Here is a 15,664-nt window from a genome sequence, read left to right on the forward strand (position 1 = left end):
GATTTGATTATCATTAGTGATTCTTCATGCATTAAGAATCTGCATGTAAATGAACCACTAGGTGGCAGTGATTACAGTGTGCTGAAGTGGGATTTACTCAAAGAGGTAACTACCATCAGGGGTAAAGGGAAGGGTTATTGCTTTTGTAAAGGCGACTATGATGGTCTGAGACAGTATTTAAATTCTATACAGTGGGACCAACTGATGATGTTACCAATAACAAATTCAAAATGGGAAGCATTCAAAGAACTTATCTTGGAAGCTACTAGGCTTTACATACCAACTAAGAAATATTGTTCAAGATTTAGGCCTAAATGGATGTCAGATGAACTAATGAGACATATGACAGAGAAGAAAAATGCTTGGGATACATAAATTAACACATGACACAGAAGCCTATGACAGATATAAGTTGATCTGTAACCAAGTTACAAAGGAGGTTAGGCGGGCGAAGGCAGATTATGAGAAATCTTTGGCAAAGGATGCAAAGAAAAACAGTAAAGAATTATTTTCTTATGTAAACTGTAGAAGGAAGGGGATGGATCAGATTGGTCCACTTGATATCGATGGTTCAACTGTTGATGATCCTGCTCAGGTAGCTAACAAACTAAATGAATATTTTGCATCGACATTCACACATGAGGAGTTATTCAGTGAGGGGAATGCCAGAGGTGTATTCAACTCTGGCAGTAAGCTAGATAATCTTGTAATAACTGAGAGTAAAGTGGAGGAGAAATGGTTGAAGATAAACACAAGAAAGGCACCTGGGGTGGATGGGATCTATCCAGTTATATTAAAGGAGGTAGCAAAGGAAGTAAGCAAACCCTTAGCCATAATTATGAGAGCTTCCTTGGACTCTGGTGAGGTACCCATAGACAGGAGATGTGCAAATGTGACCGCAATTCACAAAGGAGGATCAAAGGCTGACACAAGTAATTATAGACCTGTGAGTTTAACTTCTGTTCCAGGAAGTCTTGCCTGACCAATTTGATTGGATACTATGATGCAGTCACAAAAGAACTGGATGCAGGGAATAACTTTGATGTTATATACTTGGATCTTAGAAAGGCTTTTGATACTGTTGCACATGGAAGACTGCTGCACAAATTGGAGCAGTGTGGCATTGGAGGCAAATTGCTGCTTTGGATAAAGGGGTGGTTGAGGGGGAGAAGACAGAGAGTGGTAATCAATGGACACTGCTCATCCTGGACTAATTAGTGGAGTCCCTCATGGTTAAGTGTTGGGTCCATTATTGTTTTCTGTATTTATAAATAATATTGATGATGGTATACCAAACTTAATGTCCAAGTTTGCAGACAATAAAAAAGTTGGCATGGTTGTTAAGGACACTAACGATAGTACACTGCTGCTGCAACAGGATCTAGAAAGGTTGAGCAGATGGGCTGAGAGGGGGCAACTAAGGATTAACATTGACAAATGTGAAGTACTGCATATGGAAGCAGTAACCACAGAGTAATGTATCAACTGTGTGGCAAATGTAAATACTACATATGGGAAACAGCAACCCCAGAGCCACATATCAACTCTGTGGTATTACACTGACAGTAGTAGAGAATGAAAAGGACCTGGGGGTAATTGTGCAGGCAGATATGAAGTTTTCTGACAGTGCAGATGGGCTGCAAGAGTAGCTCATGGTGTCTTATCAATGATATACAGGCATTTTTCTAGCAGGGATAAGGAAGTGATTATTCCCTTGTATAAGGCAATGGTCAGGCCACACCTTGAGTACTGTATACAGGTCTGGAAGTCTTATTTCAAGAAGGATGTAAAGCTGCTGGAACAAGTACAGAGAAGGGCAACAAGGTTAGTGAATGTATCAAAGGGTTGCTCTTACGAAGAAAGGCCTAAGTTTTGCAAATTACAGTGTCTGGAGACTAGGCACCGGCGAGGTGATCTGATAGAGGTGTATAAAGTCTTGAATGGTTTGAGCATGCTCAATGCTGATGGGATTCTGCCTCTTGGTCAGAATAATCGCCGAACAGGGCATAGATTCAAATTGAGGAAAGGCAGATGTAGGATAGATGTCCGGAAATTTGTCTTTAGCCAGCGGGTAGTTGGTTGGTGGAACAGACTTCCATCCCTTGTTGTGGAAGTTGATAGCCTAAATAAATTTAAGGCTCAGCTGGACAGGTATTTCATATGAATGGAGGGGTGAAGTGGAAGTTTTTTTTGTTTTTTTTTCTGGCTGATCATGCATAAGCTTGCTTTCTTGCATCATATGCCTCTACTAATGCTAATGCTTTGTTTGGTTGGCTCTTCTGTGATAAATATAAATTGAAAAAAGTAGTAATCTGTTTACAAAGGTCTTTATAAGGACTTTGACTGTTCTAGCATCACTATATTTTAAAAAAAATTTCATGTAACCCCAGGGGCTCACATCTGGTGAGTATAGGCTTGGCACATTTAGGGTCCTGAGCTGGATATCATCATTCTTCTCTTTCTTGGTGATTCCCTTCTACTTTTGACTCTCTCTCTCAGGGTAACTTGGGGAATTTTCTTTCTATTTTTTTTTTTTTTTTTTGCTCATGCAGCATAAGCCTCAGCTTCCTTGCACCATGCAGCTAATAATAATAATATGAATACAACAATAATTTGTGTTTAGTTAGGAGTATAAAGAATTTTATAAATTTTCAAAATTCACTTTGTTATGCAATTTTTTTTCTTATCAGTTCAAAATATTATACTTTATTATATATGCATCACTTTAGTTTTGAGAAATGTTGTATTGTTTTCCATTAAGAAAATAATGAAGGAAATTAAAAGGTGTATTTGATAAGCTTGATAAAGAAGCCTAATTATATGTTAGTTACTGTATTTATCGGCTTATGAGACTCTGCTTTGTGGAAGACGCACCCTAATTTTGGAACGGTAAATTTAAGAAAAACTTTTGTAAACAATTTATTGTTAATACAATGGAAAGGTGGACTTGTGCATATGTTCACGTTGATATTCCTCCCTATCAGGAACTTAGTAATTTTGAAATCTCTTCTTTTTGATCTTCTCTGCCTACCACATTTTGTCAAATTTACCTTGCCTCTATCATTCTCCCAGCTCCACTAATCGCTTGGACCTCTTTGACTTCTCTTTCAAACTTGACTTTCTCCAGTTCATCTTTCCTAACAATTAGTAATACTTGTTTATTCATAATATTCTTCCATAGTTTTTCTGATGATAGCACATTGCATTCTATCTTCCAGTTTGAGAAACCTCTCCTGCACAAACAGTTTGAACTTCTTGAATAGCCATTGCTAATTCCTGAAATTTCTGATCTCTAGGCAATTCTCCACTTGGGCAAAGATAACTTAGTTAATTTCATTCCTTCTAAAATTCAGTTCTGTCTTATTTCTTGCAAAATGGATTCTTCTGCTCCTATGCTTATCTTTGATGACTCGCAGATTTCTAGACAGGATCACAAATACTTCTATCAGGGATTATTCTGATTTCTAATCTCTCTCTCTCTCCCTTCTGGCATAAGCACATCACAAATATTGCTTCTTCTGCATCTGAAAAACTGCTACTCGCTCTGTAAAAATCTCAAATCCACCCTCTACCATGGAATATTGTTCCTACATCTGAAGCAGTATCCCCATAACCTTTCTCACACTTCTACACTCCATTCAAAAGAGGGGAGTTTGGTTAATTAATGACTCATCTCTTACAGAGTAAAGATTTAGACCTAAATGGATGTCAAATGAACTAATGGGGCTCGTGGAAGAGAAGAAAAATGCATGAATTGCGTATAAATTATTAGGTGACACAGAAGCCGATGGCAGATATAAGCTAGTCTGTAATCAAGTAACAAAGGAGGTTAGGCAAGCAAAGGCTGATTACAAGAAATCCTTGGCAGAGGATGTAAAGAAAATCAATAAAGACTTCTTTACTTATGTAAACTCTAAAAGAAAGATGATGAATCAGATTGGTTTACTTGATATTGGTGGTTTGACTGTTGATGATCCTGCTCAGATAGCTGAATGAGTATTTTGCTTCTACATTCACACATGAATTCTGTAAGGAGAGGACAGAAGTTTACTAAACTCTAACAGGAAGCTAAATGATTTTGTAATAACTGAGAGCAAAGTGGAGCAGAAATGGTTGAAAATTTCTGCTCCACTTTGATTGCTGGAACAGACTTCCATCTATTGTGTTATTGTGGAAGTTGATAGTGTAAATAAATTCAAGGCAGAACTAGACAAACATTTGGATCAAGTGATGAATGGGTGAAATGGGAAGGGTTTTTTTTTTTTGGCTGATGCTGTATAACCTTGCTTTCTTGCATCACATGCCTCAGCTAATGCTATTGCTAAGTCTCTCCACTCACTGTGTCATAGGTGTTTCTACTTTATGCCTTTTCTGTAGGTACTTCCATAGGCACTGTTCTTCTGAATTGGCTTTTTTAATTCCTCCGGTTTCTTCCAAATTAATCTGAACACTTGCTGCAACCAATTCGTATCCTCTTATTACTGTCCAACTTCAAACTCACAGAAGTAACTTTTTTCATCTTCCACATCTGGTTTCCGGAATAACCTCTCTTCACACATACTTCCTGAAAATTACAGTCTACAGAAATTCAAGTGTAATATCAACAACTATCTCCTTGATCTTCTCAACTTTCAAACCCTCACACGGTACTAAGTAGTGCAGGTTCTAATATTGTTTGTTGGGTTTCATCAAAAAAAATGTAATGGAGTAATAGGCAGCATTGCACCATTGTGTTAACAGTTTTTAAATGTTTACCATTAGTATATGAAGTTCAGAGTATCATGTTAATTCTTTTAAACAGAAATTGATATTCAACACAATTTTCTTAGTTAATCTGCTTTGAAGAGTGCCAGGAATGTCTTTTTTCTGTTTTATTTATTAAATTTCCTGATTGAAATATTTTTATAAGCTGAGAATAGAAATGCTTTTATGGTAGTTGTAGAAATTACTTGTGATATCTTGAAAGCATTTTCTCTAACTTGAGCTTATATTTTCTTTTTTAACTGTTCATTTTCAGTTTGTCAGGAATATAGAAATTCCTGACAAACTTGCAGAAATAAATCCCTTCTTATTTTTTAAACTGTATATAGCTTAGAATTTTTAGTTCACCACATATCAAATTAAATTTAAATGAACAATATCTTTTCTAGATTTCAGGGCAAAAATTATTGTGTGTATTGTGAGTTTTTTAAATTAGGTTGCAAATGGTCAATGATTACTTGGCTTATTATGCACGCAAAAATGAGTACAGGTCTTTTTGTGTTCTCTGGCAACATGTGTATGATAGTTCTTGTAAATATTTCTGTTGCAGTATGATTTAGATATTTATAATATATCAGTAGCCCTGCAATAGCAATCACAGCATTTGTTGTGATTGCTATTGTTGCTAGATATATCAGCAACTTAGAGACTGTGTTACAAAATTGTGTATTATGTCTGTTTGAGATGTGTTCAAAGGCCAGTTTTCATGTTTTGTGTGTTGTAATTGGAATAACTCAGAGGGGAAAATCTAAAACTCTCTGCACCTGAGATTTTGTGAGTACTGGCTTGGCACACCCAGCGTCCTGAGCTGGATATCATCATTCTTTTCTTTCTTGGTGATTCCTTTCTACTTCTGATTCTTGTTCTCTCTCTCTCTCTCTCTCTCTCTCTCTCTCAGGGTAATTCAGAAATTGGGTTTTTTTTGGCTGGTGCAGCATAAGTCTCAGGCTTCCTTGCACCATATGGCTAATAATAATAATAATCAGCTAACTGCATCCACAGTTCAAGAGGTCTGGAGATATCCCTTCAGTCTGGGAGAAGTGGCGGAACTACTATACACACATGGGGGACCACTGCTGTTGATTCTATCTCCAGTAGCTCCTGCATTAGTAGATGATGGTATTGGTGAAAGTTGTAATTGAGGACAAGTATAATTTTTACTGATGTTAAAAAACATTAGACATTACAGCAGTCTTATAATAATATATGTTTGACAAGTATATAAAAATCTGATATAGCAGGAATGCTCCTATAATTAGTATTAGCATTAGTAGAGGCATAATGATGCAAGAAAGCAAGCTTATAGAGCATTAGCCAAAAAAAAATAAATAAATAAAACTTCTTCCCATTTCACCCATCCATTTGCTCCAAACGTTTATCCACTTCCTTGAATTTATTTAAGCTATCAACTTCCACAACGACAGATGGAAGTTTGTTCCAGCAATCAACCACCCACTGGCTAAAGGCAAATTTCAGCACATCTATTTGCAATCTTAGCAAGAGGAAGAATCCCATCAGCATTAAGCCTGCTCAATGCATTTAAGACCTTATACACCTCAATAAGATCACCTCACAGGTGCCTAGTCTCCAGACACTGCAGTTTACAGAACTTAAGCCTTTCTTTGTAAGAGCACCCCTTTGTTCTTCTCGCCATTCTTGTTACCCTTCTCTGTACTTGTTCTAGTAATTCTACATCCTTCCTGAAATGAGACCTCCAGACCTGTATACAGTACTTAAGGTGTGGCCTGACTATTGCCTTATACAAGGAGATAATCACCTACTTATCCCTACCAGCAAAATTCCTGTCTATCATTGACAAGACCACATGACCTGCTCTGGGAGCCTGCCTGCACTGCTCAGAAAACGTCATATCTGACTGCACGATTACTCCCAGGTCTCTTTCATTCTCCACTACCCTGATTGTAACACCACACAATTGGTATGTTACTCTGGGGTTATTGTTACCCATATGCAGTACTTTGCATTTATCAATGTTAAACTTCAATTGCCACTTTTCAGCCCATCTGCTAAACTTTTCTATATCCTTTTGTAGTAGCATACTGTCATTAACAACCCTGCCAACCTTTGTATCATCTGCAAACTTTGACATTAAGCCTGATTTACCTTCTTGAGTATCATTGATAAATGCAGAAAACAACAATGGACCCAACAACGAACCCTGGGGTACTCCACTAATAACATTAGTCCACGAAGAGCAGTGTCCATTGATTACCACTCTCTGTCTTTGCTCACTCAACCATCCTTTTACCCATTGTAGCAACTTGCCCTTAATGCCATACTGTTCCCATTTGTACAGTAATCTTCCATATGCAACAGTATCAAAAGCTTTCCTGAAATCAAAGTATATGATATAAAAATTATTTTTTGCATCCGGTTCCTTGTTAACCACATTATAGTATCTAATCAGATTAGCCAAACAAGACTTCCCCTTAACAAATGCATGCTCTGTCTGAATTATTACTGCAGTCTTGTTTAGATGATCCTGGAATGTTTCTTTAACCAATGACTCCATTATTTTCCTGGGAACAGAAGTTAAACTAACAGGTCTGTAATTACTCTTCACCCTTTGATTCCCCCTTTGTGAATTGGAGATATATTTGCATATCTGCAGTCTGTGGGTACCTCCCCTGAGTTCAGGGAAGCTCTCATAATTATTGCTAAGGGTTTGCTTACTTCTTTTGCTGCCTCCTTTAATATAACTGGATAGATCCCATTCACCGCAGTTGCCTTAACTTCAACAATTTCTCCTCCACTTTACTCTCAGTTATTAAAAAATCATTTAGCTCCCTGTTAGAGTTTAATAAGCTTCTGTTCCCACTTCCCTACAGCCTCATGTGAATGTAGATTCAAAATACTTATTCAGTTTGGCAGCTATCTGAGCAAGATCATCTACAATCAAACCATCGATATCAAGTGGACCAATATGATTTACATATTGGTCCACTTGATATAATTATATAATTTTTAAAGAAGTCTTTGTTGTTTTTCTTTGCATCCTTTGCCAAAGATTTCTTGTAATCTGCCTTTACTTTCCTAACCTCCTTTGTGACTTGATTAGACTAGCTTATATCTGCCATAGGCCTCTGTTTTGCCTGACAATTTATATGCATCCCATGCATTTTTATTCTCTGCCACAAGTCTCATTAGTTCATCTGACCTCCATTTGGGCCTAAACCTTGAACAGCATTTGTTAGTATGAAAAGCCTTGTCGCCTCCAAGATTAATTCCTTGCATGCTTCCCATTTTGAATTTGCTGTTGGTAACATCATCAGTTGGTCCCATTGTATACAATGTAAAAAATCTCTGAGACCACTATAGTCACCTTTATAAAAGCAAAAAACCTTTCACTTTATCCCTGATGGTAGTTAGATCTTTGAGTAAATCCTACATCAGCACACTGTGATCACTGCCACCTAGTGGTTCCTTTATCTTTAAATTCTTGATGTATGAATAATCATTGCTGATAATCAGATCAAGAGCCATTACTTCCTCTGGTTGCCTCTTGGACATTTTGCTGTAGAAAACAATTGTGACTTAACCTAATTATTTGCTGTATGGTTCCTTTCGCTTCAGAGGTGGACTTGTGCATATGTCCACGCTGATATTCCTCCATGTCAGGAACTTAATAATTTAGTAAATCCGATAAATCCACAAAAGTGTTGCTAGTGTGCGAGTGACCAAACCACAAGTTCCAGTCAATATCTGGAAAGTTAAAACCCCCCATTATAAGACATTCTGATTTACTGGCCCACTCTATTTCTTTGTATAGTTGTTCATTGTACTCATCAGAGTCCATTAGGTCTACAACAAACTCCTACCCTCAATTTTGCTTTCCCAGTGCTTATGTCACACCAAACTGACTCAACATTGCACTGACCATCATTAAACAGAAACATCTTTTAGCTTCAGCACTATTAGTGCTGAAGCTAAGATTGTAATAGTGCTATCTATCTTTTTAGTTTTTTGAATACTTGCAGGGATTGACACATTTTTTTGATTGCACATTAATATTTTCAAAATCCCAAAAATCGTTCAAATCAATTTCATATTTTAAAATTTCACTTAAATTGTACAATTTTTTTTCACTAGCTATCAATGGTGAAATTAGTTCTTCATGAGGCAAAGTGGATGATTCTAATAAATCAAAATAATTTAACTTGTATGATCTCCCTTCTATATTTCATTCAGGGTAAATGATATTGTGATGACCTGGCTTTTATACATGTTACAAAATTCAGGCTTAGACCTAGTGGCATTTGGCATACTAGTCAAACAGCAATACTGTATTTACATGCTGTGGTAACTCAGGGGTGTACTGGTAAATTTTTAACAGCTGGCTCGCTAAAAAAAAAAAAAATAATAAAAAAATACAAGACCAAGAATGTGTGTGTATATATTTATTGTAAGTTTTAAGGTGCCTCCGTAGCCAGGTGTGCAGGAGTAGCAGTGCGTAGCACACGCTTCCTGATTAGACCCAGGTTCGAGCCCATGACCACCAAATACGGAGGATGCAGAAAGGTCAGGGAATGACCACCGCATATCCCCAGCCCAGATAAAGGGTGAGAGTTGGAGTCAGGAAGGGCATCTGGCTGTAAAAAGATTTCCTGCCAAAACAGTAAAAACGCTGAACAAAACAGTAAAAGGCGAGGACAAAAAAATAAAAAATAAAAGATATATTTATTGTAAGTTTTACTGATTTACAAAAATTTCAAACAATAATAAAATATTAATTTTTTTATTGTAATTTCCGTATAGCCAATTGATTCTCACAAAATGTTTTCAGTGACTTTTGCCAAAGCTTGTGTATCTGTAGCCAATCAATGGTCGCGATTAAACCATGATTTGAAAATGGAGTTGCATCCCAATCCGTCTAACTCTTTTCCCAATAAATTTATTGTCATTAAATCCAATATGTGATTTATTGTTAAACTATTTCTCACCTTCGTACAAATTAAGTTCATTAAACAGAAACTTCTTTGAGCTTCAGCACTAACTATCTTTTTAGCTTTTTGAATACTTTCAGGGATTGACACATTTTTTGATTGTACATTATTATCTACAAAATCCCAAAAATCATTCATATCAATTTCGTATTTTAAAATTTCACTTAAATGGTACAATTTTTTTTCATTAGCTATCCATAGTGAAGTTAGTTCTTCATAAGGCTAAGTGGATGGTTCTAATAAATTAAAATAATTTAAAATGTTTTTATCAAAGACATCAATTCATGATAAAAGATGTAAATTCATGTGTTGAGTTATATTTTCTAGCAACATATTCCTAGGAAGAGCATTGAATTTATTATTTTTATTAAATGAAATGTCTTTAGACTTATCTGATTTAATCAAATCTTTAACTTGAGATTCATGTTTTCCAGTAACAACTTTTAAATTTTCCAAAGCTCTTATTGTGTCTTTGATTAAATTTTGCACTTTCTAAATGTTAGTTGATCTTGACTGAAGTGCAGTTGAAAGTAATGAAAATTCTTCAAGAATGTCTATCATTAAAGCAAGGTCTTGCAAAAAATGAATGTTAGCTAATGTTTTTGCCAGACCAGAATAAGATGAACTTGAAAAATGCATATATAACGCAGGACTATATGTATCATACAGCAGTAGTAGCTCTTAAACTACATTGCCACCCATCGTGGTCCCAGTACACGGCCAATTTTAATAATTTCAATTTCAATTTCTTTAGCTACAGTTTCTAGCTCGGTTTGATTTTTATTAGATTGGTGATAAATAGAGTAAATTTTATCTAAAAATATTTTAAAATTATTAACTTATTGCATTTTCAGATATTACATCAAGTGATAATTGCATTCAATGATTTAAACAGTGTCAAATGATGATTTTAGGAAAACTTTCTAATAACTCAGTAGCTACTGGATTTTTCATGTCGCCATATAAAAGCTTATTGCCCAAATGCCACTAGCCATTGTGGATTGAAATGTGTGCCACTCTACAGTTTATAGCCATTGTCAGTTTAACCATCGGCTTGCAAAGTTCTTGAAAATTTAACAATCAGCTTGTGCAAGCTGGCTCCAGCACACCACTGTGGTAACTACAAACTAGTCTGACATCCCTTTCCCGCTGACATTTCTTTGAACTCTCCTCTGTGGAACTAACTGATATTGTGAAAAAATGTAAATGCCAAATAGGAAGTGTTTAGGAAGTTAAGCATAGGAGCCACTCAGCTTTTATACTAACTCTATAAAAGTTTAGTGTTCAAGGTCTTAGGCCAAAATAAGTGTAAAAATGCACAGGATGATTATATAAATCGTCAGAGGGGAACAGAAACCTACAGTAACCTATAGACTAGTCTTTAATCAAGTTATTCAATAGGTTAAGGTTGTCAAGCAGGTTATGAGAACTCTTAGGCAACAGGTGCAATGTGTAAATAGCGTGGAATTCTTTGCCAGCAAAGAGGAAAGGGTTGAACTACATTAGTCCACTTGGCAATGAATGATTGTAACTATTGACGTTACTGTATAGGATTATGACAAACTGAATAAATATTTTGCATTTACACATTAAGTAGTTTTTAGAGACTGGGAATATCAGATGTTTAACCAATTTTGATTGGGAATTAAATGATTTTATAATAATTGAGAGGAAGGTGGAAGAAAAATTGCTCTTTGTGCAAAACATGTGCAGCCAATAGAATCTATCCATTTGTATTAAAAGAAGTAGTCAAACCTTCAACTGTAATAATAAGAGCATCTTTAAATTCAGGGAAAGTCCTTACAAATTTGAAATTTGAAAATGTGTCTGCCATTCACAAGAGGGATGCAAATGGTGAAGTGGATAACTACTACAGTCTTATAAGTTTGACCTTGTGTTTCACGGGAAATATTCAAGTTAGTAGTTAACTTTTGTTAATCACACGGATTTGATTTAATCCCAAGAGTATTTCAACAATTTGTGCTTCATCTACTCCATCTACACAGCTGAAATTCTTAACACCCTTTGTTGAAAATGTTTTCTTTGAATTCTTCACAGAAAATTCCAGAAATATCTGTTAATTATTGCACCATTAGGAAAAATTCATGATTAATTCATGCTTCTGTGTTGCCTGAAAAATTATCAAGAGACACAGAAGCATATGGCAGATATAAACTAGACTCTAATCAAGTCACAAAGGAGGTTAGGCAAGCGAAGGCATCCTTTCTTTGGCAAAGGATGCAAAGGAAAATGTCAAAGACTTCTTTACTTATATAAACTTTAGAAGGAAGGGGTTGAATCAGGTTGGTTCACTTGATATCGATGGTTCGACTGTTGATGATCATGCTCAGGTAGCTGACAAACTGAACAAATATTTTGCATCTACATTCACACTTGAAGAATTCTGTAGGGAAGTGGAGGACAGAGGCTTATGAAACTTTAACAGGGAGCTTAATGATTTTGTAATAACTGAGAGCAAAGTGGAGGACAAATTGTTGAAGTTAAACATAAGAAAGGCACCTGTGGTGGATGGGATCTGTCCAGTTATGTTAAAGGATTTAATATAATCATGAGATTATATTAAATCCTTTTTATAAGGATGCTCCCATAATTATGAGAACGTCCTCCTTAGACTCAGGTGAGGTACCCAAGGACTGGAGATGTGGAAATGTATCCCCAATTCACAAAGGAGAAATAAAGGGCAACGCAAGTAATTACGGACCTGTTAGTTTAACTTCTGTTCTGAGTAATTCATTTATTAATGATATTGATGTAGGGACATCAGGTTTGAAGTCAAAGTTTTCTGATGATACAAAGGTAGGCAGGGCGGTGGATCAATCTGGTACTTATAGTATGCTCTATGTGCCTTTGTATCAACCAGAGTATGTTCTATGTACCTTTGTATTAACCAGAGTATGCTACTTCCATAATATCTAGATAAAAAAGGTAGATGAGGTGAAAAATGGTAATTGATGTTTAACCTTGTAGTAATCCTGGAAAACCCCAGAGGCTCACATCTGGTAAGTATGGGCTTGACACACCCAGGATCCTGAGCTGGATATCATCATTCTTCTCTTTCTTGGTGATTTCTGACTCTCTCTTGCCTGGTACAGCATAAGCTTCGGGCTTCCTTGTACTATATGGCTAATAATAATAACATACTATTTTGGTATTGCCAAACTCAAGGTAGTTGATAAGGAAAAAGACCTAGGGGTGTTTGTACAGTCTGACATGTTTATAAACATTAATAAAAATGTTTATTAATGTCACTGGAAATTTTAAAGTGACAAGCCAAACAATAAAGCATCTTCTAAAACAACATGTGTTAGCCAAACACTGTTAATGATGGAGCACGTATGGTCAACTGGAATAAAGCTATGGGATGATTGGTATGAGGGCTGATAATTTAATATTTTTGTACTTTAATGCACACTTGGATCATTTAGGTTTACTTCTCTTCCCCACTTCTTTTTTTTTCACTATAAATATAATCAGAACTTTTAATCCCAATTTTTTCATTTTTAATATATTGGTGATAGGTTTTTCAGCAAGTTTGATTTTATTAAAAACAAAACAAATAGTGGTGCCATTAAATATAAACCAGACATTGTACAATATTTTAATCAAATTTTATTTCCTTTAGGTAAAAAGGAAATAATGGTTAGAGAAGTTTATAGTTAATTATTTCTACAATAAATAGAATCATTAATCATATTATCAATATCAGTGAAAACAGGGTACCTAAACTGTCAAGTTTAGATTAAAACTAAATAAAAGCTTGTAAAACTTCCTTGGAAAAGGTTTTTCTTCTTACAATCTTAAAATCAAAGTATTTTTAAAAAAATATGATCACAGTAAAAACCTCACTAATTTGGGTTAATAAGGGGGAAAGGGGTAGTCTGAATTAGTAAAGAATCCAAATTATATATACATACTTTAAAGTTGTAGTTCATAAAAACAGTAAAATTATTTCCAGTCTATGAACCTGCATGTTAATTTAGATGGTATCATGACATTGATATGTTGATAAGGCAAGGCATATTTTATGAAAAAAATGTTTATATTTAAAAAGAAATTTGGTACCAAAAGTGCACTTCAGATCAAACATGACTAGAGTATAAATTTAATCAAATGCAAGCAATCCCTCTCCAATTATATTGTATTTTTTTGAAGAAATTGTAAATTTTCTTTTGAGTAAAAATTTTATTGTGTTGCCATTTCGTGATGTACTATTTAAACTCCGGCACAGCCACAAGGTTGGTGAAGTTTACAATTAATCCTTTCAATGGTGAATGCAATTTTTAATTGTATTTAGCAGTCCATTCAAACACATGTGCTTCTACACTCTTGTACTTGACCACTTGATGCCCTAGGTGCCAAGTGACTTTCAGTGATCAAGAAATTAAAAGTGATCTACAGAGTGCTTTCTTAACCTTTAATTGGCCCTCTTGGATCAAAGGATCCCACATGAAATTTAAACCATTTCATGCTGTTCATATACTCTGTCCACACAACTGAAACTCCCAATAACTGTCAACAAGTGTTTTCTTTGATTTCTCCATTTAAAATTCAGGAACTCTCTATTGATTTCTAAACAGATTATGTACATATTTTATGTGCTCAAAGAAATTCAGTATAGTATCCATGATTAGTCTGGGAAGTTGGACACTATGCTTAAGTGAAATCACTTGATTATTTATCCATAATTCAGGTCGGAATCATTCATCATCTACAGAAGTGTAGTACTGTTGTCTTCTGTAGTGAAATTCAATATCCATTATAGATGGCCTATGTCTCTATTTTATCTATAACACCTTACAATTGTCCCTCTATTGTGTGCACATTATGGGATATGAAATGGTGAGGTTGTCTGCACATAAGTATATTTCAATAGTATCAGGATTGTCTTACATGATGAGTTACATTTGATTGTGAACAGATTTTCACTGAAAACTGGGCCTTGAGGAACTCCCTCATCTTAAACATATCTTTGAGACAGAACATGGTCATCTTGTACTTGTAAAGTTCCTTAGCTCAAGAAGCTGTGGATGAATTTCAGTAAATGGCCTCACATTGTTTGTGTAAATCATGCAGGATATCATATCTCCAGGTTCTATCAAAAGCCATGAGATTGGTATTATACTGTCCTTTTTCTATAGCTTTGAGATTGTTGGAGGTTTGGCCACTTGTGTTGAAGCTTCAGCATCTACCCAGATTGAGATTGGCATGTTGTTTATTTTATACAATTTCCCCCTTTCCAGACCAAAAAAAAAATCAATCCAATTATTTTATTTATATATATATATATATATATTTTTTTTTTTTTTTTTTGTTGTTGTTTTAGAAAAGAGTGTCAAGCCCAGTCAGTCTTCTACTGAGCTATTTTTGGGAAACAGATATCAGTTTGTGTTTAACCTGCTCTTGATTCTTTTGATTTTTATACTACTGCAGCTGCATATGTGCATGTGGTAGAAGACAATGGTATCCACTTTTTAGCTTCCTGGTATGTGACTTTATATTCAATTTTATATTTTTGAATTTGTTTCTCTTTTCCACAGGGCAGGGTGCTGTCTTAGGGATAAGCAGAGTAGTCTCCTTTAGAGTTTGTGCACTTTTAACATCTAATTGATTGGAGATGTAGAGTTTCACTTGACAGTTTAGGTAGGTTTAGTTAAGAAGATGATTTATCCTACTTTCACTGATATTAGTGGTGGCAGGGTATGAAGATGTGTATGATAGTGTGCCAGAACAAGTGTGCTCTCTCTCTCTCTCTCTCTCTCTCTCTCTCTCTCTCTCTCTCTCTTTTTATTTATTTATTTATTTTCTCTTGACCAGTAATATTTTGGTTCTTCAGTTCTTGTATGATTTCTTCTGCATTGATTCAACAGGCCCTATTCTGTAATGCGACCTTTTGAGGTGATGTGATATGTGGAGTAACT

The 15,664-nt window shown here is 35.4% G+C and overlaps 1 protein-coding gene across 1 annotated transcript in view; it reads left to right on the forward strand.

The window, feature by feature from the left end:
* LOC150084429 (uncharacterized) overlaps positions 1–15,301 on the forward strand; it is a 182,486-nt gene extending 167,185 nt beyond the window's left edge. The window contains exon 12 of the mRNA XM_090376226.1: positions 15,284–15,301. Coding sequence (XP_090232352.1) covers positions 15,284–15,301 — 18 coding nt within the window. The remainder of the gene's footprint in view (positions 1–15,283) is intronic.
* Positions 15,302–15,664: the final 363 nt, after the last annotated feature.

The sequence above is a fragment of the Mastigoproctus giganteus genome, chromosome 6 (assembly GCF_048544385.1).
Source record: "Mastigoproctus giganteus isolate SK-2022 chromosome 6, ASM4854438v1, whole genome shotgun sequence".
NCBI lineage: Eukaryota > Metazoa > Arthropoda > Arachnida > Uropygi > Thelyphonidae > Mastigoproctus > Mastigoproctus giganteus.